Below are 26,543 nucleotides of genomic sequence, written 5' to 3' on the forward strand. Positions count from 1 at the left end.
CAGTAGTGAGAACAAAACATCACAGGTTGCTCCTGAGAGGGAGAACGTCTCTGCAGAGTGTAATAAAACCAAGCATGGAGGTAGTGAGTGACACCGAGGCTCCAGCATAGCCTGCTGATCTGACACTTATCATGCCCTGCAATACAGTAGCAATTATGGGATGCTGGCATGATCCTTATGTTATGACCCTACTAAGAGTTTATGGCGTAGTTTGCAAGAAACCTGGCTTCCAGTGTGTGTTGATTTAAATAAATGCAATGCTATCAAAATCAAAGCCATCACATCCCTTAGAAGATATATGAGTGATTTAATGACCTAGGTGAGAACTGGAATATAGAGATCACTCTGTGATTTATATGAGTGATTTTAATGACCCAGGTGAGGAATGGTGATTTAATGACCCAGGTGAGGAATGGTCTTCCCTGCAATCTCTGGAAATGGGGGTAGAACACTAGAATATACAGATCACTGCGTGATTTATATGAGTGATTTTAATGACCCAGGTGAGGAATGGTGATTTTAATGATCCACGTGAGTAATGGTGATTTAATGACCCAGGTGAGGAATGGTCTTCCCTGCAATCTCTGGAAATGGGGGTAGAGCACTAGAATATACAGATCACTGCGTGATTTATATGAGTGATTTCATGACCCAGGTGAGGAATGGTGATTTAATGACCCAGGTGAGGAATGCTCTTCCCTGCAATCTCTGGAAATGGGGGTAGAACACTAGAATATACAGATCACTGCGTGATTTATATGAGTGATTTTAATGACCCAGGTGAGGAATGGTGATTTTAATGATCCGCGTGAGTAATGGTGATTTAATGACCCAGGTGAGGAATGGTCTTCCCTGCAATCTCTGGAAATGGGGGTAGAGCACTAGAATATACAGATCACTGCGTGATTTATATGAGTGATTTCATGACCAAGGTGAGGAATGGTGATTTAATGACCCAGGTGAGGAATGGTCTTCCCTGCAATCTCTGGAAATGGGGGTAGAACACTAGAATATACAGATCACTGTGTGATTTATATGAGTGATTTTAATGACCCAGGTGAGGAATGGTGATTTTAATGATCCACGTGAGTAATGGTGATTTAATGACCCAGGTGAGGAATGGTCTTCCCTGCAATCTCTGGAAATGGGGGTAGAGCACTAGAATATACAGATCACTGCGTTGATCATGATGGTTGGGAGTGGGTCCTGCTGCCAGTGAGAGGTTCTTGGGAGACGGTGCTCTTCTGTCTCAGTGAGTTGTAAGTGGGTTTTTAGTAAGAACCCTGTTCACCCGGGCGCTGAAATACTGGTAACATTGGTTGTGACTTGACTTAAATTGTCAAGCAATAAATGAGGAGTCTTGTCACTTGTTTCTTGGGTATAACAGTGATTTATTACACACTTAAAGCCGACGTGCTTCAACCCGACATGAAAAAGACCCATGTCTGGTCAAAACACATGTGTGAGCTCTGTGCAAATGAACAGGCCAAGTATTTGAAGAACGTGCTCACAGTCACTGGTCAGTTAGACGAGTGGGGGTCCGGTGAGTGGCTGCTAAGTGGCTACACCGACTATTGCTGTTTTGTTGTAAAGTGCCTATTTTAGGGAATGTGCATTCAAACAAAACTCTCTCTATATAAGGGGCTCTGCCATGCTTTCAGAACAATACGCAGGGGTGAGAAATGTATTTTACATTTTCATATGGGCGAGTCTGGCATTTGGAAATGTTGAAATGGATTTTTTTCGTTAGCTATGGTGGAAAACATTCCAAAATAGAAATTGAAAATCAAATATGTTGATCAAAATCTTTGTTTTTTGGAATGCTAGTATTTACTATGAATTACGATTTTTTTTTGTGCAAAACGTTGTGACATATTTTGCTGACTGGATATAAACTGCCTCAAATTCTTTTATATGTGATAACATTGGAAGGTGATCTCGCTATGCATTCAGGAAAATAAGAGCGGCAAAGTAGCACTGAACAGGGTCGGCAGGCCCCCTCTCCCCCGCTCACCAGAATCAGAATAATTATTATCACTCTACCCAGCACAGCAAGTTTCTCTTCGTATTGTCCAATTTGACCTACTCCCATTTGACCGCATTTGTTTACCTAATTCGGTAGGTGAAATGGAACATTTTAATAAAAAAAATAGTTGTGGGGTGGGGTAAGGGAAGAGATTGAGATGGGAGGAAGTCAAGGCGGGAATGGGATGTCTCCCTCCACATTATGAGGGGTTGCGGGGGTGGGGGAAGGGTCTCCCTCTGCAGTAGGTCAAACAAAATTAGGTCAAATACATGGATCTGTGTGAAAAGACCGATAAAAGTCAGAGCACCAAAAGTCCGATTTTTTTTTTTTTTTTCGTTTTTCCCATTTGTTCGCAAATATATATGTGGGGGGAGACCCCCCACTTTACACCTATACTTTTTCTATTACCTTTACCCCCCCCCCAACATATACCTATGCAAACAAATGGGGTCAAACTTTTGGTACTCAGACGTTTTGACCTCTGTTTCTTTGGCTTATACCGAATAAATTAGGTCAAATAGGCAGTAGGTCACGTTTTTTAGGTCAAACAACCAATATCCTTCTCTTCAAGGGGATCTCATAATGGCAGGACGCAGAGAGCATTCCGAGGGAGGACAACCATAGCTTCGATGATACTACACCGCCTGGGTTAATGGCAGACAGCTCCATGGCTCAGCTCCCCATGCCTCAGCAATGAAGGGAAAAGCAGTATTGACAATGTGGAATAAGGGTCAGGCTTGGTAGTAGCAGAATGGGGTGAACGAGATGATGTAGACATCGGTGGTAATGGAACAGGAGTGTAGATCTGCAGGTAGTGTGGATTTGTGACGTCATAGGTGATCAGTGGTTAATGGAACTAGGCCGGGGTAGGGCTGAAGCTTCAGATGCTGCTGTTCGGGGAAGTAGAAGGGCTGAGGCGGGAAAGGTGGAAGGTGGAAGAGAGCACAGTGCTACTGGTAGTGCGTCTTTAGAGAGTGTTAGGACTGTGAGCGGTATAGTACTAAATAGAGGGGAGAGAGGGTTTGACGGTGGTGCAGCGATGGAAATCAAGGTAGATGAAGTGGAGTGCAGCTTTAGAGTGGATGCCGCATGGGGGATATGACACTTTTGAGGGGCAGGGAAAGATGGTAGGCCGCGGGGAGAGTAGAGTGGCATCTACTGCATGGCTGGGACGTGCTGGAACAGGAATGTGGGGCAGTGGTATTTAAGAGAGTAGAGCGGTATTAGATGGGATATGGGTTGAAAAGTGATAGATTTAAGAGGGGATCGACGGTATGTGGAGGGGCAGGAGTATTAGAAGTAGCATGGGAAGGTGAGATGATACGGCTGAGAAGGGATTGGTGGTAGGGGAAAGGGCACAGTGTTTGAGGTAGTGAACACCGGGGGCACTGTAGGGCTACAAAGAGAGTGGTAGCAAAGAGAAGCAAGTCCAATTCTAAAAGCAAAAACATGAAACAACGAGAGGTGTTGGAGAAATGACAGGGAATCAGGAATGGGGACCTGATGGATAGAGCCTTCAGAGGTTTGGGAAGGCTAAAATAAGGGGGAGATGTGGCCATGAGAAGAAGAGACGATAGGGACTGATGAAGTAGACAATGATAGGGCCTTCAGAGGTTTTGGGGGCTAAAATAAGAGGTAGATGTGGCCATGAGAAGAAGAAACAATAGGGACTGATGACGTAGACAATGATAGAGCCTTCAGAGGTTTGGGAGGCCCAGAACAAGAGGAAGTTGTGGCCATGAGAAGAGGAGACAATAGGGACTGATGGAGTAGACATGAAGCAGAAAAGGCGTGAGGCAGGGGTGTTGCTAGGTCTGGAAAAGACCCGGGGCTACACTGATGTCGGAACTGTAGGGACTGGGGGCTATCTAGCCTTTTGGTTGTAGCTCCTAAGATTCTATCCGGGGCTGCAACCAAAAGATCAGGGGCTATAGCCCCCTTAGCCCCCCCCCCCTAGCAACACCTCTGGCGTGAGGTGTCTTCTAGGTGAGCATGAGCCATCACCTCAGAGACTAGAGAAGCAGTGAAATGTGTAAAAGGGGGAGACGTGGTATCTTCTGAGGAGTGCCTGCTTGATAGAGTTGGGAAGTGATTCCAAGACACAGCTAGAGTGGGAGGCTGCTATCTACATTTGCTTTTATACATGGTTCTGTATACAGTACCCTCTTGCCACAAGCAGCTGATGGAAGGATGGATGCATGCTCCATCTTAGAGCAGGAAGGGGCCGATGAGGTACTCACAGTGCTGTCCAGACCCAGGGTGATCAACATCAGGAAGAAAATGATGGAGAAGAAGGTTGATGCTGGCATCTTGGCAATAGCCTCGGCGTAGGTGATGAAGAGGAGACTGGGCCCTGGGCAGGGGAGAGAGAAGATGTCACTCATCGATGCCGCCTGGTGCCCCAAACATCGATGCTGCATGCTCTCACGGGCACAGGATGCCGTCGAGGGCTGCGACTATATGGTATGCTCCCAGATGTCGCAGACTTTCCCCACTTCCCTCCTCTGCCACCACATTGTTTCACAATGTTCTAGTTCAGGCAGGTGCACAGAGACAGGAGCATGAACTCCACTTGCCATGCACACCCATCTGTGATAAATCTCATGCATCAAATATATTATATTTAAAAAAAAAAAAAGATTTTATTACATTTTACAGACAACCAAACAATACAAACCAAACAAACAGTGCATGTTCCAACAGTTTCATTACACTTTTTTAACTTCTAACCACTACTCACTCTAACCCACCCCCCTTTACGAGTCTATTGCATTAAACCTTCAGCTTCCGCATCCTGTGGTTCGGTCCCCTCCTCTACAGGTTCAGCCGGGTCAGCTAATGACCCAAACAGTTCGGCTATCAGTGATTTCCAGGCCATCAGGGACTCATTCTCCTCCTCCCCCCATGTGCTACTCGCTTCTTGCCATGCCATGGTTTCGGCTTCCGCCCATTTTTGCAAGTCTTTCCACCACACCTCTATCTTTAGCACATGGCATGACTTCCATCCCATGGCAATCCTTCTTTTTGCGAGCACATAAGCCAGATCCCTCAGCTTACTTACATGCCTGAGCTTCTGTGGTCTGGGGAACCCCCCCAGCAGACAGGCCCACACTGTATCCACTACTAGCTTGACCCCTTTTTCTTCCAGTTTCTCTTTCACTCCCTCCAGAATCGCTCTATGATCGGGCATGACCAGAACATATGCACCATGCCCGCATTTTCCTCATCACACTTGGGGCATGCTTGCCGCCCTGCATTTTCAAACCTCAATATCCTCCAAGGCGTCATATAGGCCCTGTGTGTTATGTACAGCTGAATCTGTTTCAGCCTCGCGTTTCTAGACACCTTCTTATGATACCCCTGCGCCCGTTCCCACATCCCGTCTCCCATTGGGGCCCTGACCTCCATTTCCCAGTCGAGTCTCAACTGCGTGACCTCCTTCCCCACTTTAGACATCAACATTTCATAATGTCTAGAAATCTCGTGACCCCCCTCAGCTATGTCATATATCACGTCTATGGTGGTGTCTAATTCTTCCTCCAACACAGTTTCAGGCCATGTTCTCTTAATCCTCCATACCACTCTATGATACATAATGTACTGGCCCTCGTGCAACCCAGTTTCTTCCCGCAGCCCCTCAAAAGTAATACTTGAGCCCTCCTGCCAAATATCACCCATTGTTGCCACCCCAGCCGGTTCCCAGGGGTTCCTGAGTATCATTCGTAGCTGAGCGTCTTGCCGCCGTCAATGCAACCAATGGTATCTGCGGTGAGCATGGGGACGGGTCCTCCATCATTTGACATGCCCTGCGCTACACCTTCCACCCCAGTAGCACCATTTCCGCCCTGGGTACCCACATCATCTCTTTCAAATAAAAAGGTGCACAATCACGCCCAAACAACCTAAGTTCAGAGGTCTCTTCACCAGAGAGCCATTTGGCAACATACTGCAACTGGCTTGCCACATAGTACGCCTCATAGTTGGGCAGCTTTATTCCTCCTTTGTCATGGAAGTTCTGAAGCTACCATAACGCCACTGTTTCGCGTGCCATGCCACAGAAACTCCCTACACATGCCATTCAATTTGGTGAAGCACTTCTTAGGAATCAGGTACGGTATGTTCCCGAAGTAGTGTAGGAGCCTCGGCAGGACCACCATCTTTAGCATTGCTCCCTGCCCCATCATCGCCAAAGGCAGCTTTGCCCAAAACTGCATGCACTTCTCGATTTTCTTGATGGCTACTTCCATATTGCACCTATGCTCTTCCTCCACGTGTGATATATGGCTATCCCCAGGTACCGAAATGTGCTAACCGCCCACGGTACCTGCAATACAGGTAACCGCTCTGCTGGAATCCCCATGTACCCCCCTAATGGGAACAAGCTAGACTTCTGGGGATTCACCGCTATGCCAGACAGCACAGCATATCTCCCAAGCACCTCCAGAATGAACCCGAGGTTTTATTTTGGGAATCACACGTACATCAGCATGTCATCTGCATATAGGGAGATCAAATGCCGCTCCCTTTTCACCTCGATGCCTATGGTGTCATATTGCTGCCTCAGATATATATCGCTAGAGGTTCCAGGGCCAGTATGTAGAGCATTGGAGACCACGGGTATCCCTGTCTAGTACCCCTGCTGAGCTGGCACCTCTCCGATATCACAGATCCTGTCTTAACTCTAGCCAGCGGTTCGCTATATAAAATTTTCACCCACCTTACATATCCAGGCCCTAACCCATAGTGCTTCAGGGCCGCCAGCAGCCATGGCCATTTAACGGAGTCGAAGGCCTTGATCGCATCCAAGGACACGATTGCCATTTCCTCATCGCTTTCTCTGCCAAACTCAATAATTCTCTGGAGTCGCCTATGATTATTGATAATGTTCCTATGGAGAACATAGCCCGTTTGATCCGGATGTATTAATTTTCTAATAACCCTCTTCAGTCTATTTGCTAAGACAGCAGTTAATATCTTGCAGTCTTGATTCAGCATTGACAAGGGTCTAAAGGAACCACAGCTGTGCCCAGGTTTATTAGGTTTGGGGAGAGGTATTATGACAGCCTCTCTCAGTGACTTCGGTAAGCGTCCCGTCTCAAACGCTTCATTTATCATCTCTAGCAGTAGGGGGGGACCTCTTCTATGTATACTTTGTAAAATTCACTTGGGAGCCCATCTGTCCCTGGGGTTTTACTAGTAGGCAGCTGCCTCACCACTTCCCCCAATTCTTCCAAGGTTATTGGGGTGTCCACTTCCTCTCTCTCCTCCTCCCTTATCTTGGGCAACCCCATATCCTCAAGCGTTTCTTCCATCATAGCGCGGCTACTTTCCCCATCATCTCCGTATAATACTTTATAATAATCCACAAACGCTTGATTAACTCCCTCCTGGGTGTCCTCTACGCTACCGTCTTCTCTCTCTATAGTTCTGATTGTGACTCTGGGGGTCTCACTCTTATATAACCACGGCAAAAGTCTCCCCGGTTTATCACCTCCCGCATGCTGTCTCTCTACGTATTTTTTATAATTAAGGTTACACAATCTCTCCCAATATTCCGCACATTTTTGCTGTAGCCTAAGTATCAATTCTAGCTTTTCTGCTGTATCATCTTCGCCCTTTAAGGCCTCTTCTCATTTGACTTCCGTCTCCTGCAGTTCAGCCAAAACCCCACCCTGTGGGCCCTTGGATTTCACTTTGGCCACACCCCTCATGACAACTTTGAAGGTCTCCCATAGTGTTCCCGCAGAGTCCACGCTCCCAGTATTTGTTTCAAAATAATTTACGATCTCCTCCTTCAAGTCCTCTCTAAAAAAGGGGTCCCGCAACGCCTCCGCTCGTAGGTGCCATGTCGGGATCCTCGCTCTTGGGGGGCAGTATTGCCATGCGAGAATCAGGGGGGAGTGGTCCGAGAGGACCCTGGCCTTATACTCTATATGTACAATCTCCGCTATAATTTCAGGTGATGCGAAGACATAATCCAGCCTCGTTGATAACTGCTGTGGGGCAGAATAATGTGAATATTGCCTTTCCCGGGGGTGCCACACTCTCCATGCATCTTCCAACCCAAAGTCATCCAGCAATGTCTGTAACGCCCTAGCTGCAGGGGCCCGTCTATTCAACTTCCCATCCGATCTGTCCCCCCTCGGGTTCAATACACAGTTGAAGTCCCCTCCCCAGATCACTGCGCTTCCTACACATGTGCTCAGGTTCGCACTCAATGTCCTAATGTACGCCGCTGTGTTCTGGTTCGGGGCATACGTGTTAACAATGCTTATCTCCCTGTTCTCCACCAGTCCCCTCAGCATAACCATCCTCCCATCTGTCTCAGCCACCACTTGCAATCGCTGAAAAGGGACATGTGGCGCCACCCATATAAGCACTCCTCTTGCATAGGCAGAGTACCATGAGCCAACCAGCACCCCTTTCCACTTCCCTGCGATCGTGTCCATTCTCTCTCGTGTAAGGTGGGTTTCCTGCAGCAATGCAATATCTATTTTCTGCCTGCGCAGGTACAACATAACTTTGTTCCTTTTTAAGTAGCTATTGAGCCCCCGCACATTCCATGTAAGTATCTTAAGGTCCCCCATGGCCTGTTACAGTTCCGTTCCCTCTCCCACAGGTGCAGTTTGACTTTGAATTCCAATCCAATCTGTATAGGCTTGCATCCCATTCTAAATTCCCTTTAACCAAAAACACACCAAACTTCCCGCTCCTCCTCCCTCCCGCCTTCCGTCCCTTCCCCAACATCACACCCCCCAACTGTTGCCCAGCTCCATTCCTGGATCTCGGGCTCCCCCGCATCTAGCTCTTTCTGGCTCTCGCCTGTACTCGAAGCTCCGCAGGGTGAGGCCGCCCTAGTGGCCAACCTACTACTACTACAACTATAATTCAGGGGGTTGGGTGCTTTCGCCCTGCCGCTCCTATGGCACATCGGCTTGACTACCCATTGCTATACAATTTGAATATATGTACACGCCACTATATTCCAGTCCTTCAAGTCCATCACAATCAGCGGAATTTTATCAAAATATCAGCCTCCTACAGCCGCACCCATTGTTCTTAGCCATCGTCTAGGCACCCCTAGGATGCTCACATGCCGCCTTAACAGAATGCATACCGTATTCCAGTCACTTATCGCGTCCATCTTGGGTCTCTTCCGTGTCTTGTTCCGGGCAGCCCTGCAGGTCCAGCCACGTCATTGCTTCTTCCGGAGTGTCAAAAAAATACATTTTGCTGTTGTGCATCACCTTCAATTTCGCAGAGTACAGAAGCATATATTTTATCCCAGCCGCACGCAGCCTCCTTTTGATGGTCACATAGCTGTACCGTTGCCTCTGGACCAACATAGTATAATCCGGATACGCCGTGATGGTGCTCGAGGCCCTTTCGATTGTTCCACCTTTTCGGAAGTACTCCAGTATTTTCTTGCGGTCTTTGTAGTTCAATATTTTGGCGATTATCGCCCATGGAGGGGCCCCTGGTCTCGGCTTCCTCATAAGGGCTCTGTGTGCACGCTCCACTGCAAATCCCTGCAAGAGTTTGCCAGCTCCAATTCCTTGTAGGAGTAGGTTCTCGATGTAGTCTGTCGGGTCCTGGCCCTCTTCACCCTCCAGCAAGCCCACCACGCGAATATTGTTTCTCCTCGCTCTCCCTTCTGCTTCTTCTGCTCGAGACTCCAAGTTAGCCACCTGTTGTTTAAGGACATGGATCTCCTTTGCATTGTTAGTGCTGGTGTCCGTGTTAGTTTTCACCGCACCTTCCAGGCTGCTTGTTCGTTCCGCCAGCCCCCTGACATCTTGCCTCAGCAGGGAGACTTCAATGCCCACTGCTTCAATTTTAGCCTCCAGGGAAGTGCGCAGGTCCAACATCGCAACCCCCCAAGAGTCTTTCAGCTCTGTGATGGCCTCTAAAATCTGATGATTATCAGCCGCTGTGGGGCCCTCCGCTGGTACCATCAGGCTTTTGGGTGCGATGGCTGCAGGAGAATGTTGTGTTTTGGCAAAAATATCCATTGTGGTTTGTTTATTCTTATTCCTGTCCACGGCCCCTCGCACTGACATTTTCTGGCCTTCGTTGGACCTCTCTATCGCGATTCAGCGTCCGCGTGCCTCCCCGACCGTCTTTTCCACCCTTATCGGCTGTTGTAGTGATCTTCAAGCAGTCGCACCATCCGCCGGCCCTCGCCGCAGCTTGCTGCTCATCAATGCCGAGCGAGCGCTTCCCATGCTTATCGTGGTGCGGCCTATCTGTTCGCACCCACGCTGCCTCCGGGCTCCTGCCTTCTGGGTCAGCACACAAGCCATCGCGACACAAGGCTCACCGCCACAGGGGTTTCGCTCCGTCTCCACTTCGCCATCATCATTCTTTCCCCGCGGCCGCCTCTATTTCGCTTCTTCCTGTGCTCTAGTTTAGTTTCCTTTGTTGTCGGCCATCTTGTGTGACAATGGACCGAGCAGCCGCCGTCGTTCGCCGAGCAATTCCTCCAGAATCCCACTTACGATTCTCTTGGTCTTTATACAGTGAGCAGAACACACGTTCCCATGCATGCGTGGTCAATCCTGGAACCAGTGGTGCGTTTTTAAAGGTAGTTTTCACGGATCATATGTCAGATCCTCCGGAGCTGCTCAGGAAGCACGTCCTACTCCATGGCTGCCCAAGCCACGCCCCTATTATGATATTTTATCTACATCTATGTGGCACTAAGACACAAGTGGGGATGTGGAGGGCAGGGATTTCCCAAAGTTACATAATAAGACCTCCTCAGCACTCTGTATCCTGTGTGTTACATCCTCCTATTGCCCGCTATATGTCAAAGTTAATGAGTTATGGCATATAATATCCCATTTAGGAGATAAAGTATACCACAGCAGCATAGCACCACACATGCATGAAGGAAATACTGTGCTGTACCCTATACAAATCACTATGGCACCCCATGTGTAAACTCCAGTTGTATTACACTGCATATGTTATAATCCAATACAATATTGCATATCAAAATCCCATAACCTCTCACATGTTGGAACCTATTACCAGTCAATATATCACAATGCAATAATATTTATACTGTATCCTTTAACACCCAATATGTCACAGTCTGATAGTGCATTGTATTTTGCAAGCCAATAGCAACAACATCGACAACATCAAAACACCCAATATGTTGCAGTGACCTCACCAACATATCCCAACACCATAACGCCCACACCATAGTTCATAATACCCCATATAGTGCATCGCTATAGTAACCCATCCGTCGCAATCCCATAAAACTAAATATAGTGCAGTCCCATTTCCCCACAAACATCACAATCCTACAAACCTCATCTATCGCAGTCCCATAGAACTCCATCTATCTATCGCAGCCCTGCAAGATCCCATAAGTGTCCAAGGAAAAGCCCACACAGGAGCACTGGATAATTGCAAGCAAAAGTCCTATATGCGAACCCCATAACCATTCCTGTAGGAATCCTATGAGCAGCAGAGTGGCAGTCACCTTTGTGAGGAACCCCCGTATTTGTCAATTTTATGCCCCCTAGTTTGATCCACCACTCAGAGACAAGGCTTGTATTCGTTTCTCCGATCCCTTATAGATTGTAAAACCCTTAGGCAACAGTACCCATGCAACAAAGCACACCTCTGCACTTGTCTTTGCTTTTAAAAAGGCACGTACCTGCATGTGAAAACTTTGTGCCCCAGGTTGCACTCACACCTGCTGTTCTGCCAGCCATGGGAGAGCGATGGCACCTACACAGCGCATATTTACCCTAAAAGATGCAGATACCTGAAGGAGCCCGTCTTATAGGCCCAATATGATCAAACGCAGGACATTGAGAAGCTACTGGTGATGTATTTGAAGACTGACGTTTTCCGCAGCAGTTGTTTGTTGCAGAAGAATCCTACATTATGTGTAGGTGTGATCTCAATGTTTCTAAAGCTGAGTTCCTGCTGTGGGCTTATGAAGATCATTTCTCTTAATCTGCAGGTCACTGCCCGCCTCCTAATGGGAAGCAGGAGCTCTCTCCAGAGTAGAATAGTGCACCTGCAGAGGCTGGAGCCACTCACAGGCCACAGTGGCATTGTATCCAGGAAACATAGCTCAAAGACATGGCGGCAGGGGAGTTGCTAGGTCTGGAAAAGACCCGGGGCTAAGCTGATGTTGGAACTGTTGGGACTGGGGGCTAGCTAGTCTTTTGGCTGTAGCTCCTGAGATTCTATCCGGGGCTACAACCAAAAGATCAGGGGCTATAGCCCCGTTAGCCCCCGCCCCCTAGCGACGCCCCTGCGTGGCGGTGGGGGTGGGGACACACTAGATGAAATGGGTCCTTTGGAAAGGGTGGGGAGGGCCCTATGAGTAGAGCATGCAGTTTCCTTCATGTTTGGGAACTGGGGCTAATGATTTCACTTACTGGAAAGCGAACACCTTTGGCCCCTGTCTGATAGAATGCTTCAATGAAAGCACTATTCACCCTTCACCCCACCTCTGTCTTTATGCATATTACAATCATTTCATAAAGCAAGGGCGGGGCTAGGGTTTACAGGGTAGCTGCCATCTTGGGAGATGCATTTGCGCATAACATGCCATGTAAAGGGGGCCACTTCCGGGTGTGCAGGTTTGCTTGCAATAAAATGCACATGGGTAGCAGCAGCTTTCATCTTAACAGGGTGCCCGAGGAGAGACCTGGCTGCCACCTCCAAGTCTTCATTTAGACACCCAAGTTCTTCCTGAGGACACGTGACAGCCTGACCATGATTAGGGTGACCAGATTTAAAAAGTAGAAAACCGGGAAAGAGCAACTAACATAAAAGTAGGACTAACTCTTGAAAGTGGCTATCAAGGTACTACACTTCAGTAGCGTTTGGAGGAGAAGGGGGTTTGAGTGTTACTGTTCAAAGAAACACATATTATAATTAATTTATCACAAACTAACACTATCTTAAATTGTAAAAGACAGCATTTCTTCTGTGCGAGATTGTGTATTCCTGCCTGCCAGCTATGAAGACCCACTACCAAAAACCGGCACCACTGCAGTTTCCGATGGGAACATAATCTTGAGAAAGGGGGACAGAGTACCAAATACCAGGACAATCTCAGCAAAACCGGGACGTCTGGTCACCCTACCCACGATGCACCACAACACAAATGCTTTAGACAGCAGCACAAATGAAGGACTTGAATACGAATAGACATGGCAGAAACCCGTCCATTCACCCCGATGCCCCTTACCTGTGTCCTTTGCTACCTCAGAGACCTCGAGGTTCCTCATCTCGGCCATGTACCCCAGGACAGTGAATATGACGAAGCCGGAGACGAAGCTGGTCATGCAGTTCACAGTGCTGGTCACCAAGGCGTCCCTGCAACAGAAAGCGCCAGGCCGTGGTGAGCACTTGGCGGTGTCACAGAACACGTCCCTCCTGGAACCCGCGTCATGATGCACTGCTGCTGCCTGGGTCAGCCGCGAACCCCTCCCTGCCCCATGGCCGACTCCTTACAGAAGTACGTGGCTCCGGAGTGACCCCTTTCCATGACATCCACTGTGCATGACACAACACCTTGGTTGAGGTTTAGTGTCCCCAATTGACGTCATGGTACAGACACTAGAGGAGTGGTAGGCTAAAAGCAAGACGTTTTATGGTTGGAGGTGGGCCTTAACATTTACGTCTCTCGCTGTCAGCTAACAGTGTAATTTCCATATAGCGATTTATGAAGGACAAACAACGTCGTTCGGTGACTGGCTAAACAGGAACACGTGACTGCGCACTGAGGTTTTTATAGAAGAGGCATCTTAACAGTGTAATCAGTGGGGGTGCAACTGTGCTACAGGGCAGGGATAACACGTGTGACGCACTTGTTGCTGAGGACTGTTTTTAACCTGAAGCTTACAGGTTCGAGGGTTCACTGGGCCTACTCTGCCCTAATTCCTTTTGAGACACACGAGAAAAAGTACAACTTTGAGGTGGGTGACATTAAGACATGCTATGCACAGTACCAACTAAAACAGTGGTAATAACAGCCAGAAAGAGCTGAAGGTGGTGATTGGCAAAAGTGAGCATTTATTTCAACACAGCTTTTTTTCGAAGTGCGCCATAAATGGTTGCATGCATGTGGTAGGGACGTTTCCAGAACCCCCAAAGCTGCTACTTCAAACCCCGGAACTGCTGGCCCTTCAACAGCTTCGACATATTTAGGAAAAATGACAATTTCTCTGTAAGTCGATCCACATCAGAGGGCAGAAACCCACGTGCTAGCGTCAAAACCTTCTACAACATGCCATTCTCGTTGTGATGTTATGCCACATGTATAAACCGCAAAGCCTGTGGCAAAGGGTCTCGCCGGTGATCGCTGGCGCAGCTCTGTAGCTGAGAAACATCTGATAGTGGTGGGGGCCCCAAAGAGGGGCTCGGTCTCCTGAAGTTATACAACTCCTGTGTTCATCTAGGTAACACAGTGAGTGCAGATAAACATATTACATGATTTTTAAAAGTGGTTTGTTCATGTTTGTCATTCGGAGAGAGCGAGAGAGACGAGAGAGGGAGAGAGAGACACAAAGAGAGCCAGAGAGAGGGAGTGTGAGAGAGAGGGCGAGAGAGGGAGAGAGAGAGAAATAGCGAGAGAGAAAGAGAGCCAGAGAGAGAGAGAGAGAGAGAGAGAGAGAGAGAGACAAAGAGAGCCAGAGAGAGGGAGTGTGAGAGAGAGGGCGAGAGAGGGAGAGAGAGAGAAATAGCGAGAGAGAAAGTGAGCCAGAGAGAGAGAGAGAGAGAGAGAGAGAGAGAGAGAGAAAGAAACCACGATTAGCAGTGTCAATGTGAGAAAGTAAAATGGGATCTGCCTGCAAAAGGCCAGTGGTAGAAGTGCCAGGAGGACGCAGGTTGCTTTGCCTGCTCCCCTCTTTCCCAGGACTGACTCCCCTCTAAAACGTCCTTCCACCTTACACTAGACACACACGCATCCCCAACAGACAGCTGCCACAGGCCTAGCCGTTAGCGCATCAATCGAGCTATGACTAAGCTCTTCTAATTAGTCCTCATATACTCCCGCACATCAGCTGATAACCACACCTAAAGCACTACAACCTGTTACATCTTGGGTTAACATAGTCCCAAGTGTCTTCTCCAAACTCATAGAAGCAGATTGGCACTCAGGACCGGGTACTTCCGACATGCACCCATCAATGCCAAGGTTTTCACATTTGCCTCTCCCACTGTCCCATGAACAAACCCCCTCACTCTTTTTTTACAGCGTCATGAGCAGGGATGCTAAACAATGGCAGGAGGGTGTTATATAAGACCCCTTTACTTTTCATGAGAAGAATGAGGAATTTACAGAGAGGGTGAATGCGCGTGGACAGCCACACAACATAGAGGCAGTTTGCAGATGTGGGCGAGGTATGAGGGAGGTGGACGAGGATGTGGGTAGCAAAGTTAAGTACCTGGTCAAGAGAATCAAAGACATGGAGAGGGAGTCCTGTGAGGAGGATCGAGCAGTTTTGCAGTTTACAGAGGACAGGGGTGCAGATGAGAGTGCTACCAGAGTGAATGGTGAGATGGGGCGGAATCCACAGAGGTTGAGGAGGTTTAGCCTGACAGCCGTAGCAATGGATGTAACGTACAGTTGTAGCTGTCACAAATCATCGTCCAAGAGAACGCCATTTTGCGAGTCATGGCGGTTGGGCTGAGGGTGTCGAGGGGAAAGGATAGAAGAGAGGAGAGGAAAGGAGCGGAGTGGTGAGACATTAGAAGCCAGTGGGTACATCGTATTAGTCACGGAGATGCTAAGCATCAGTGAGAGTAGTGCCGTCCGATGCCGTGTGGCATCCAGGCAGTCTGGGATGCGGGAAGATAGCTCCACAATGAAGGAGAGGAAGGAGAAGATTTGTGTGTAATCCGCAAAGAGATAAGGAGAGAGGAGAGGACGACAAAATGGAAGGCCGCAGAGAGATTAAGGAGGATGTGGATTGAGGATACGCGAGAGAGGCGAGCAGTAGTAAGGAAGAGACACGGATGAGCACTGTTTCCATGGAGTGGCGACTTCAGATCCCGCACTGGAGGTGGACGCTGATTCCATGTTTCTCGAGGTAGGTGGTGATGGGGTTGAACACTACGCACTGAACACATTTTGAATATTGAAGATGAATGAAATCAGGTCCATAGGTTGTTGGGGACAGACATAGCTTTTTATTATGAGGGCTATGATGGAGGCTACTTTGTACCAGGCTGGGACCATACCAGATGGCAGGGAGAAGTTGAAGAGATGGGAGAGGAAGGTACAGGTAAGGGGGTATCAGTCCTTTTAGGGTCTGGGGTGCTAAGAAGGTCGGTAGTTTTACAAGGGAGGTTGGCGGGCCTCAGGATAGGTGTGAGTTCACCCAGAGTGGTGGGAGAAAACTAAAGAGAAGGCAGGGACTGAGAGTGGGCCGTGGCAGAGAGGAGGGGGAAGAAGAAGATACTTAGAATATCACACATTTTTGAATTTCTATTTGCAAAAAATAGGGAAGGTTATCAGCAGACAGAGAGAAGAAGGATCTGAGAGTGATGGAGGGGTGAGCATTGACTGAAGGGTGATAGATAGTTCATAAGTTTGGAGCAGAAAGAAAAGATGATGTTGGTGCAGAAGCAGAGCTTGGAAAAGTCGAAGGTAGAGGACAGCGTGTGAGGGCTTCCTGTAGGAGGCAAGGGGAAAAGGCGATATGCTAGGGGCATGAAATAAGGCGCAAATTTGTTGCATGGAAGTGGAGATCCAGGTTTGAGGTCCAAGGAAGGAGGTAGTGAAAGAGCAAGCTGGATAGTGATGCTCAGAGGAAGCAGCAAGAGCTAGGTTGGGTGTCCGCTCATTTGGTCGAACAAAAAAGATCGAATGACCATTTGGTCGAAAAAAAAATGGTCGAAATTTTTTAAAAATGTATTTATAAAAAAATGTTTTGTTTTGTTGAAAAAAAAATATTTAAAAAGCAGGGTTAGAGGGGGAACCCCCACCGAAAAAAAAAAAATGTAAAAAGAATTCGACCATTTGGATTTCGACCATTTGGTGTCGACCAAATGACTGGTAGCCGCTAGGTTGAGGTCTTGCAAGGCCTTTACATTGCAGTCAGTCAATGGTGGGGCGAGGGCTGACTTAATTCAGACAAGGAACTATTTAGTAAGGTTAGAGTTTGCACTTCGTGACCAAGGGGGGTAGGAGCAGAATTAAGGAGCGGCAGGTACAGTGATGTTCAGAAGGGGGTGGACAGAGGTGGATGGGTTAATGGAAGAGAGGAGGAGGGAAAGATGCAGTCAAGTGAGTTTCCACAAATGTAGGTGCACTGGTTGTTGAGGGGAGCCAGGGATTGGTGGTAGCGGGAGGAGTCAAGTTAAAGACAGTGGGGATTTTTCATGTAATGGAGGTTAAAGTATCCCATCAGTGAGGCAGTGACTTCAGATGACAGACAGTCGAGAAGGGCTTCGAACGTCTGAAAGAAGAGGTTGAGAGCACAAGGATGACAACGGATGGGGATCATGGCAACAGGAGGTGGAGCAAGGAAAGACAGGGCTGTCTCTATAGACTCACAGACCAATGCTGGCCTCTTCCTTGGATAAGCAAGGCGAGGCGCTGTTTCTTGTGGGGAGCCAGGGTTCGCTGATACTAGCCATTACTGCAAGGTTGGGGAGGTGAGAGTTGAAATTGGCGGTACGACGAAAAAGGAAGTATAAGATAAGTAGCAGTCTAATTTTTGAGTAAAGTAATATGTGATCATCAGAATGATGAAGGAAAAGGATTGATAAGAAAGATTAATGATTTTAGAGAATAGGAAAAATGCTATGTTGACAAGTTTTCTTGTCTTTTTCTTTTTTTTTCCTTTCCCCTCTTTATGTGTATCTATTTTCAAAAAGTTTGTATAAACTAAATGAAATAAAAAAAATAAAAAAGGAAGTATAATTACAGATGGATTGGGCATTCCAGTGCCCTAAATGGGTTCTGTGTGGGGCTGGAGGGTGGGGATTGGGCAGGTGCCTGTGCAGTATTGTTATCACTAGGTCATGTTGGAGAAGGGGCTGCATGCCTGGCTATTTGCTCCTAACATGATTTCTTAACGGTATACACGCATTTCACTGCGGTATTTTTCATCGCGTGTTTTTTCATCGCCATTTTTATTTCGAAAAAAACTCATCGTTTAGTTTTTTTTTGCGGCGGTTAAAAAATTAAATATATGGTTGTGGGTGTAAGGGAATAAAAAAAAAAGGGGGGCTTGTGGGGGTTAACCCCCCTAAAAAAAAAAACAAAAAAAAACCGATGACTTTTTCGAGAAAAAAAAACAGCGATGAAAAAACGCGATGAAAAATACTGCGCCAAAATAACATAGAACCTTCTCAACATATCCGTTTCATCACTAAGGAAGATACAAATTAATGTTATACAACTGTTCTTTAAACAGATGTTGGTTTCATGAGAATGTGATAGTTTGTTAGGAAATGAATTGTTCGACTGTCCATGAGAGTTTTCTCTGCCTCATTCCATCTGGGCTGCGGCTAACGCTCGGATTGCGCAGGTGCACATACTAACTGGTAGCAGTTGTTATGGAACTTGTTGTAGCTGGCAAAGGCGAGCAGCACCCCGAAACCAGGACCCAATGAGAAGAAGATCTGAGCTGCAGCGTCCACCCAAACCTGGAAAAGAAGAAAACAAGAGCTGCTTAGAAGGGTCACTTGACCCACATAGTAGGGGTTTAAACAGCCGATGAGCCATACTTGCCAACATAATGTTAATAAGAACTGTGCTTGCCCTCTGTTTCCTACTTTAAGTAAAAAGAGAGTCTTTCTCTAGAATATGGATGGAAAAAGAAGGGCTAAGATAATAAAGTTTGGAGCAGAGACTCCTGTTTATTTCCATAGTACACATGGGGCCTCATTATGAGTGTGGTGGTCTGGAAACAAGGGTGTCGGTAAGCTCACCGGCCCCCTTGTTTCCGGACCGCCCACTCCGAGGCTGCCTGCTGGGGACGCTGTGCCTGACAGGTCTGACCTGCCGTGCGCAGCGGCCCCGTAGGCTGACTTTTCACAGAAGCACCATTAGCAACGGTGCAGTGCTTCCGTCTCCCCACTCCCATAGAGTCCTAGGGAATGGGGAGTTACAAAATCCAGATTCAGTGTTACGGGGTCACCGCCAACCTCGTAATGAGGCCCAGGTTCTCTTTAACATCAGGAAAAGTATAACAACAATAATTATTTTCGTGCTATTGTTTCCTGTTGCACCCAGGCTTTCTCACGGAGGTGTGGTGCTTGTATATCCAATTTGATGGTGACCAGCACTACAAAAGTAGAATAATGGCATGTCTGGCACTAAATAATTAAAGCATTAGGATAACTGAGGAAAAGCCCACTGCCCGGAAAGGTTAATTATTACTGAAAAGTGGGACTATATGACGTTTCAAGTGAAGGCACAGTTTGCAGATATCCTGCCTTTATTGAGAGTAAACATAATTCAGAAAGATTTAAGAACCCGGGTGGATTGGCAGGGGTGTACTCAGTCTCAAAAGAGTGATCTGAGACACCCACAGAAATCATGCCTGCCTTCGAACACCTAGTTACAAAACGCAAGTGTGACAATGCTCTTTCACCCTGGTGACAAAACACTATCCCAAAGGTTACGTTTCAGGATTTCCAAATAAGTCTTTCAACATGACCTTGGCAGATTTTGTGAAACAAAGTGTTCTTTCTAGGAGATTTTAAACAATGGGTAGATGAACCCAGAAATAGATTGACTCTTCACTTCATCCCCACAATGATGGATCAAGGTGTCATCCATCTAATACAGAAGAGGTCCCGGTGGTTGCCTTGAAGTCCTAGTCTGGCCTCATCCACATCACCTTCCGATCGTTCAATCTGGCTACCCAGTGTTATACACACGAGGACTCACATCGATCCCATATTCACACCCAAGCTCAGCGCACAGTCAAAATGAAGCTGCCAACAGGACACCACCTTTCTCACTTTCCTACTCCCACTTCACCCGACTAACCCCACCCTGCCTTCTTGTTTACAGATCCACCTGACCGCCTGGGGACCAATTCCGTTGGTGATGGTGCGTGGTACAAATACCTTTAACATTAACATTATACTATTAAACGGCTTGTAATCAGAAGTACTAAGCAAGTCTTCTGAGGTCTGCAGAAAGATCTGTCAAGTATCCTCCATCACTTCAGAAACACTAACTAACACAGTCTCATTCCCCCGTACAGATCTCACAGACAAATGTAGCGCTGGGAAGCGTGCCCTTACACATAGGGGCCCCACCCAAAGAAAATATATGTAGGCTGTAGTACAAAACCACAAACCAATGGGTCAATAAAGAGTTCAATGTTTCAAATGAAAAGCCTGCCAGGTCTTGCACAGATGAAACCTTCATTGCCCTGCATCATGCTTGCCAGATTTCAAGATGGCTCCTGCCCCTTCCTCGAGGAGTTACAATTCAATTCAATCAGAGCCTTAGATTATGTTCAAGGATATACCGAATTACATGTTTACACCGTGTGAAAGATGAATGTGAGTTAGGCGAAAACAGGAAATGAGGAAATGTTTTTCCCTGAATAGTATGCAGATTTTGAGGTTTTGGCCTATTTGACCTAAAACATTTGACCTAATTACAGTTGGTCGATTTTAATTAACCTTTTTTCAGTCTGAAATGAGGGGGGAGACCCACGCAGCCCCTCCCCGCTTTCCCTCAACCTAATCTATACCCTTACCCACCCCCATATATATATTTAATTACATTTGACTGAATAAAAGGTCAAGAAAATTCGATTAAATGTTTCAGGTCAAATGTTTTAGGTCAATTATGCTAATACCGATTTTGATTGCATTGCATGGGTGTAAATGAGAAAAGCAAGTTTGATAAAATAGGGAATAACATGAATTTCTGTTGACACATTATTTACACATGGATTTCGCAATGTAGGTTAGGAAAATGCTAGTTGGGTAAACATGTGTTACATTCAGTCAGCTTTTTGAGCATTTACCTGCAAAAGACTGCTAATGGAGTGCATTTTCTGCTAATCTGATGCACCATGCACCATGCATAAGTATTTGTAGCAGGAAAGGAAAAGTCATGCCAGTTTGGAGGTCGAAAAGTTGAAGATCTGATTTCGTCTTAGAACAAGAGGAAGAGGTCTAATTTGTTTTTCAAAGACATTCTGAATGTCGAAGGGCAGTCAGAGAGAAGGGGGATCTTGTTGGGTCGAGCAACACTGTTCCTGCCCATATTTAGTCCAGTTTGTAGCGTCCTAAACATTTACATTATTTTGAATTCATGGGTTGTGCTGTCTTTCTATGTTTGGATGTTCCCCTCATAGCATTAATGGTATGTCCAGGCCATAATAGAATGATAAGAATGCTGGAATGCAAATAGCAAGGATCAGGCATTGGCCAAGACAGAGGCCTCTGCAAAATGCACAATAATACTTACCAAAACGCTGTGATGAGAGAAAATAAATATTATAACATGAGTTCAGTAGCTCACCCCGCAACCAAGGCTATCCAGTTGTTTAACATAACTAAAGACATCACTGTACTAGATCAAGTACCTTCACACAAAAGTGAATGTTCTTCTGTCAATTTCACCAGTAAAATAAAAAAAGAAATGCCAATGGGCAACCCCTAGTAACAGCCCTTAAACCTATGTGTGTAGTCAAACAATGGAGTGCTTTTCCCAAATACATTCGTTTGATCAATGAACATTTGAAGTTCGGGGAGATTTTAAAAGCCTGGGGCTGGAAGGATGCTTTCTAGAAGTTTTAAGGTTTTAATTATTGTTTTTCAGGACATTTTTATGGTATATTTCATTAAACTAAATTTTCTTTAGATTGACATTTGTTATTTATTTATCTAACTAGTCTTTCTCCTGTATGTTTTAAAGTACATTTTAAAATGTGTATTTGGTTTTATTGTACGGTGCTCTGATGGCCTTATCTGCCAAGTTCACGCTTTAGAAACATTTAAAATAAAATAAAATAAAAACCCTGCCTCAGTCAGACTCCAAAAAGGCACGGAGAGCGCTTTAGGTCTGCAGTCCTTCATATCATGATATGGGAACCCCTTACCTGACACCACTGCACTGCACTTCACCACTGTATTGATCCAGGTGATGTGTCTTGTGTCCCATGGGCGGGGCTTCTTTCTAATGGAAAAGGCACTAGGCACAGAAGAACAGCTCCTAATTGTCTTTGGAAAGACACTAGACAATTGTAGATGAGCAACACATGGAGGCAAGGACCGAGTGATCGTAAAAGAGTTGTTATGTGTCACCCTCCCACGCTGGGAGTAAGTCTGTGGCTGCCATGGTACACCGTAGCTTCATTGTCAGGAATTTTTTACGACTGCCTTTTTTACGAGTACATAACTACGCAAAAAGTCATTGAAATTTTGGGGGGTAGCAAAGGGCAGATACGGGGTTGGGGGATCGTGAATAGTTAAAAATCAGTGGCTGAGGGGAATATGGGGGGGAACCGCCTAAAAATAATGGCTGCCATATTGGTCTGGGAAGCTCCTGATGCCCATAACTGTAAGGAAGCAGTAGTGACAGATATCTTGAAATAATCTACACCACGGATTATCTGAACCAGCACTATGCAGCCAGATCGACCTTGAATATGATGGCGAGAGCCTAACGCTGGCCAACTGCATCCGACGCCACATGTCGCCACACCAGGCCCGTCGACCATGACCATGAACTCTGTTCAAACCTTCACCAGGACAATAAACTTGCAGAGTCTTCAAGGAGTGGGAATCAGACGTTGTTGAAGGTTGAGTTCATTGAAATCAATGGAAAACAACTGTTACTTTGGAGGGTGGTGAAAGTTTATTTGGCATTCAAGGCGGTTGACACTATTTTCAGAGTGTCAGCAAATTTAAAGGATATCGCCAGGAATTGCCGGTGGGGCAAAAAAAAGGTGTGCAGTTCATGTAAAGAGCTAGATTGGTAGTAAAAACTACATTTCCCAGCAGCCCTGGGTAGGGCTGCAGTTCTGGGCTTCATGGACCTGAATAGCTGCGTTTAGTAAAGGACGGACTATTTAACACGCCGGCCGCTTGTGCTCAGGTGCAGATTCTTAGCGATTTCCAGCAAGGGTGGTCACTGCGATTTGTTTGGTGAATTTGGAGCCCGGAGGAACATCGGAGGAATAATGCAGTCTCTTCAGCCTGGGCCGCAGCGGTGATTGTTGAAACAGCCTGACGAGTGCTGTGTTCTGCAACTTCATGTCTGGGTTGCCCCGCAGGGCACCGGACAGTCAGATAAGTGCTCGCATATTGTGTGTATGGTTGTCATGAGCATATACTGATTGTGCTCTCCTCGCACATTTGATTCTGCAGGGATAAAGGGTTAAGGTTGCACGACCTACAGCGCCTCGGTTGAGAGGCTGTGTTGAACGTTCATGTGGCAGGCATTTTGTATATATTCATGAGACATTATGAATCGCATGGAAAACGTGGAAAGCAGATCTAGGAGTCCAAAATGAGGTGCTGAGTTGAGTTTACCGTCATTACATGAGGAGTTAGGGCAAGCCCTGGAATGCAATGTACTGTCAAGTTTGCTTTTGTGGCTTGCCCAAAAGGCCATGTGTTTGTTCATTCATGGAGGGGCAAACCCTTGTGTGTGCCATTACGCTTGCTCTTGTGTTAATATGTGTTCCACATGCTGCACACCATTCCATGTTTTGTGTTGCCACGCTGCATTAAGTCTTATGTAATGTGCTTCCATGTGGTATTGAGTTCCATGTTATGTGCTTTCATCCTACACTACGTCCCATATGATGTGCTTCTATGCTCTGTACTTCATGCTACATTCATGTTCCATGTTGTGGGAGTTCCACACTACTGTAGCAGGGTATGAGGTTCAGGTAGAAGACTACTAGGTTAGGGTATAGTATGGATTACATGCAGGTTTATGGTGGGAGTAGGCCAGGAGTATTGGTAAATGTGTATGCTTGGTTTCCCTAGACTTTCCCAAACCTATCCAACTACACTACCCTTACCCTCTTTCCGGTTTTCCTCATTTCACCCTTCCTATCCACAACCTCCCCCTAATCCATATTCCACCCATTGGCTGCCACGTGGCTACCAGTTTAACTAAAATCTAGGCGCCCCTGCCAACTAGGGTGGGAGGGTCGATCTATTTGTCTTCTGTGGTTCGGCAGAGAGTGTCGATTCCCTCTCCTCCCTTGGTTCTTGACAGGTATGCTTGAGATCTATGCAATGGTTATGCTGACTACTAGTTATACTCATGATGAGTCATTAGATACATGACTGACACATGCAGTATCATGTTCCTGATGTTTTATGCCTCCCCTCTGCTGTCTGTCTTTTTATCAATTCAGTTTAGAATGGCCGTGATTAAGCTGTCTCTGATGGCCACTGGTCCCTGCTGTGCGGTCTGCTTCATCTTACTGTTGTCATTAGCAGCACCCTGTCAATATTGGTAGCATGTGTGTGGTTCCGACACCACATACATTACTGACAACACCCTAATAGTACTGAACGCACCCTGGTAGGATTGCATGTTAATGCAGTCAGGGTGCTGGAGACACAAATAGAGAGTTGTCAGTAACGTGGATAGGGCTGTAAACAATAGTGTGCAACCTCAGGTTTCTAAATTAAGATTCGATGAGCAGGAGCTAAAACTAGCTCCTGGGAGTCAGGCATCACCCAGTAGGCAGCAGCTACTGCAGGGAAACCAGGAGCAAGTACTTAGCGCCGCAGATCTAACCTCTACAGGTGTAGCAAATGTTAACCTTTTGCCCTTTATGTATGATCCATTATGTTTAAAAGTGTTAATGTCACATATGCATGTTTGTAAGGTACCTTTTGTGTTGGGGAGCTAAAAGAAGTTCTTAGTTGTTGCTGATTTCAAGCTAACCAGACTCTCCTAGGCTAGAAACAGGAGCTCAGTAGCTCCCAACAATTTTGAACCCTTCCCCCGATATATCTGAGCAAAGCCCTGATGATATTGACAATCCGTGGCCACACTGAGCAGCTTCCCCATAATCGGGCTGCAGCTTGATAGTATTGGCAGTGCCCTGTCCAATTGGGTTGCACCCTGAGAAAATGATTACGCCTTTCATGAAATTGACAGCAGATTGGAATATTTGAACAACTTTGCAGTATAAATAGCAGCACCATAGCATATTATGAAAGCTTCCTGATGATAATGGTAGCCCTTAGCTGATAATGACCAGCCTAATTCGGCGTGTTCCCATTGCAAAGCCCATAAGCACATACGTACTATAAGAGAAGGGATTCACAATAACATACAAAATGGCATTATGGGGGACATCAATGGGAGTGTGCCGAGTTAAGCTGGTCATGACTTCCCAAATCTGCTGAATATCAAGGGTTTTGTTGCGTTAAATCTGTGCAACTTAATTGCACCTTAACTAAGGTTTTTTCAGTGAAAATAAATATATATATATATATATATATATATATATATTTAAATGTCTCTTTCACTATGTGTCAAAGGTTATCTTCTGTAGTGCTAACTTAATACACTGTGCTACACCATTAATGACAGCCAAATGGTATGTGTTCACGAGACATGCCATGGCATTTGACTTGGGTCCCACTTATATGGTAAATACTGGTTTTAGATATATCGTCCTGCGCTGGCAATATCTAGCGCAGGAAACAAAAATAAGCATGAGCTGAGCATCCTCCATCCCCACCCACCATGCCGAAAGGTCCTTATCTTACTATTTTTCTCGTCTATGCTCTAGTTCCAAGATGGGGTTTAGTCTAAGGCACATTATATAGTTCTTTAATACTGGAACATAGTCTGTGCTTTGGTAGGCCCGAGTGAAGCGAGGGCCTAAGCTCGGATTGCAGGCCGTTAAAGCCCGTGTCTGCCCCCCAGCTGGGGCAGTGAAAGCTATTCGCACTCCCAGGATTTCTCGGGGTATGAATAGTTTCATCCGACGGGAGATGAGCTCAGCGGGGACCCATCTCCCGTTGGAGAGAGAAAAATGTCAAAAACATTGCCACCGCCATTAAAATAGAAATGGGACCAGCTCCCTTTTCGGATGATGGCAGCCATGGAAAACATATTCCAAAATGGCCACCGTCATCCGAAAAGGTACCTAGTCCCTTTCTATTTTAATGATAGTGGCCAGACGGGGGGGGGTATCGGGGCCCGGAGCACAAGGGTCAGTCCCGCACGACTTCGGTCCTGCAAGGCACTGGTCCCACAGGTAAGTTAGGGTGGGGGTAAGTTGAATTGTGTTTTTCTAACATGGGGAGGCAACAGGGAGACAGGGAAAAGGACAAAAAAGGCACCACCAGGGAAAGGCCTAGGATGGCTGGAACAGCGCTTGGGGATTGTGTAGCTCCAGCCACCTGATTTTGCTGAGTGAGCACACCATTTTCTGTTGAGTCTATTTAATTCTTTTGGGTCTAAAATTATTGTATTATTTCATGAGCTCGTCTTCAAAACTGTATATATGAAACGTTTGGCTTTCCATCAATATATATGAGATTATTTTTAAACATGTGCCATTTG

The 26,543-nt window shown here is 46.5% G+C and overlaps 1 protein-coding gene across 4 annotated transcripts in view; it reads right to left on the minus strand.

Moving 5' to 3' along the window:
• Nucleotides 1-26,543, minus strand: part of SLC6A4 (solute carrier family 6 member 4) — a 438,254-nt gene that overhangs the window by 80,475 nt on the left and 331,236 nt on the right. For all 4 annotated transcript variants that reach the window (XM_069615255.1, XM_069615253.1, XM_069615254.1 and 1 more), the window contains exons 7-9: nucleotides 18,564-18,667; nucleotides 13,254-13,381; nucleotides 4,267-4,379 (exon numbers count right to left, since the gene is read on the minus strand). In XM_069615255.1, coding sequence (XP_069471356.1) covers nucleotides 4,267-4,379; nucleotides 13,254-13,381; nucleotides 18,564-18,667 — 345 coding nt within the window. The remainder of the gene's footprint in view (nucleotides 1-4,266; nucleotides 4,380-13,253; nucleotides 13,382-18,563; nucleotides 18,668-26,543) is intronic.

The sequence above is a fragment of the Ambystoma mexicanum genome, chromosome 9, assembly GCF_040938575.1.
Source record: "Ambystoma mexicanum isolate Mex_15411 chromosome 9, UKY_AmexF1_1, whole genome shotgun sequence".
NCBI lineage: Eukaryota > Metazoa > Chordata > Amphibia > Caudata > Ambystomatidae > Ambystoma > Ambystoma mexicanum.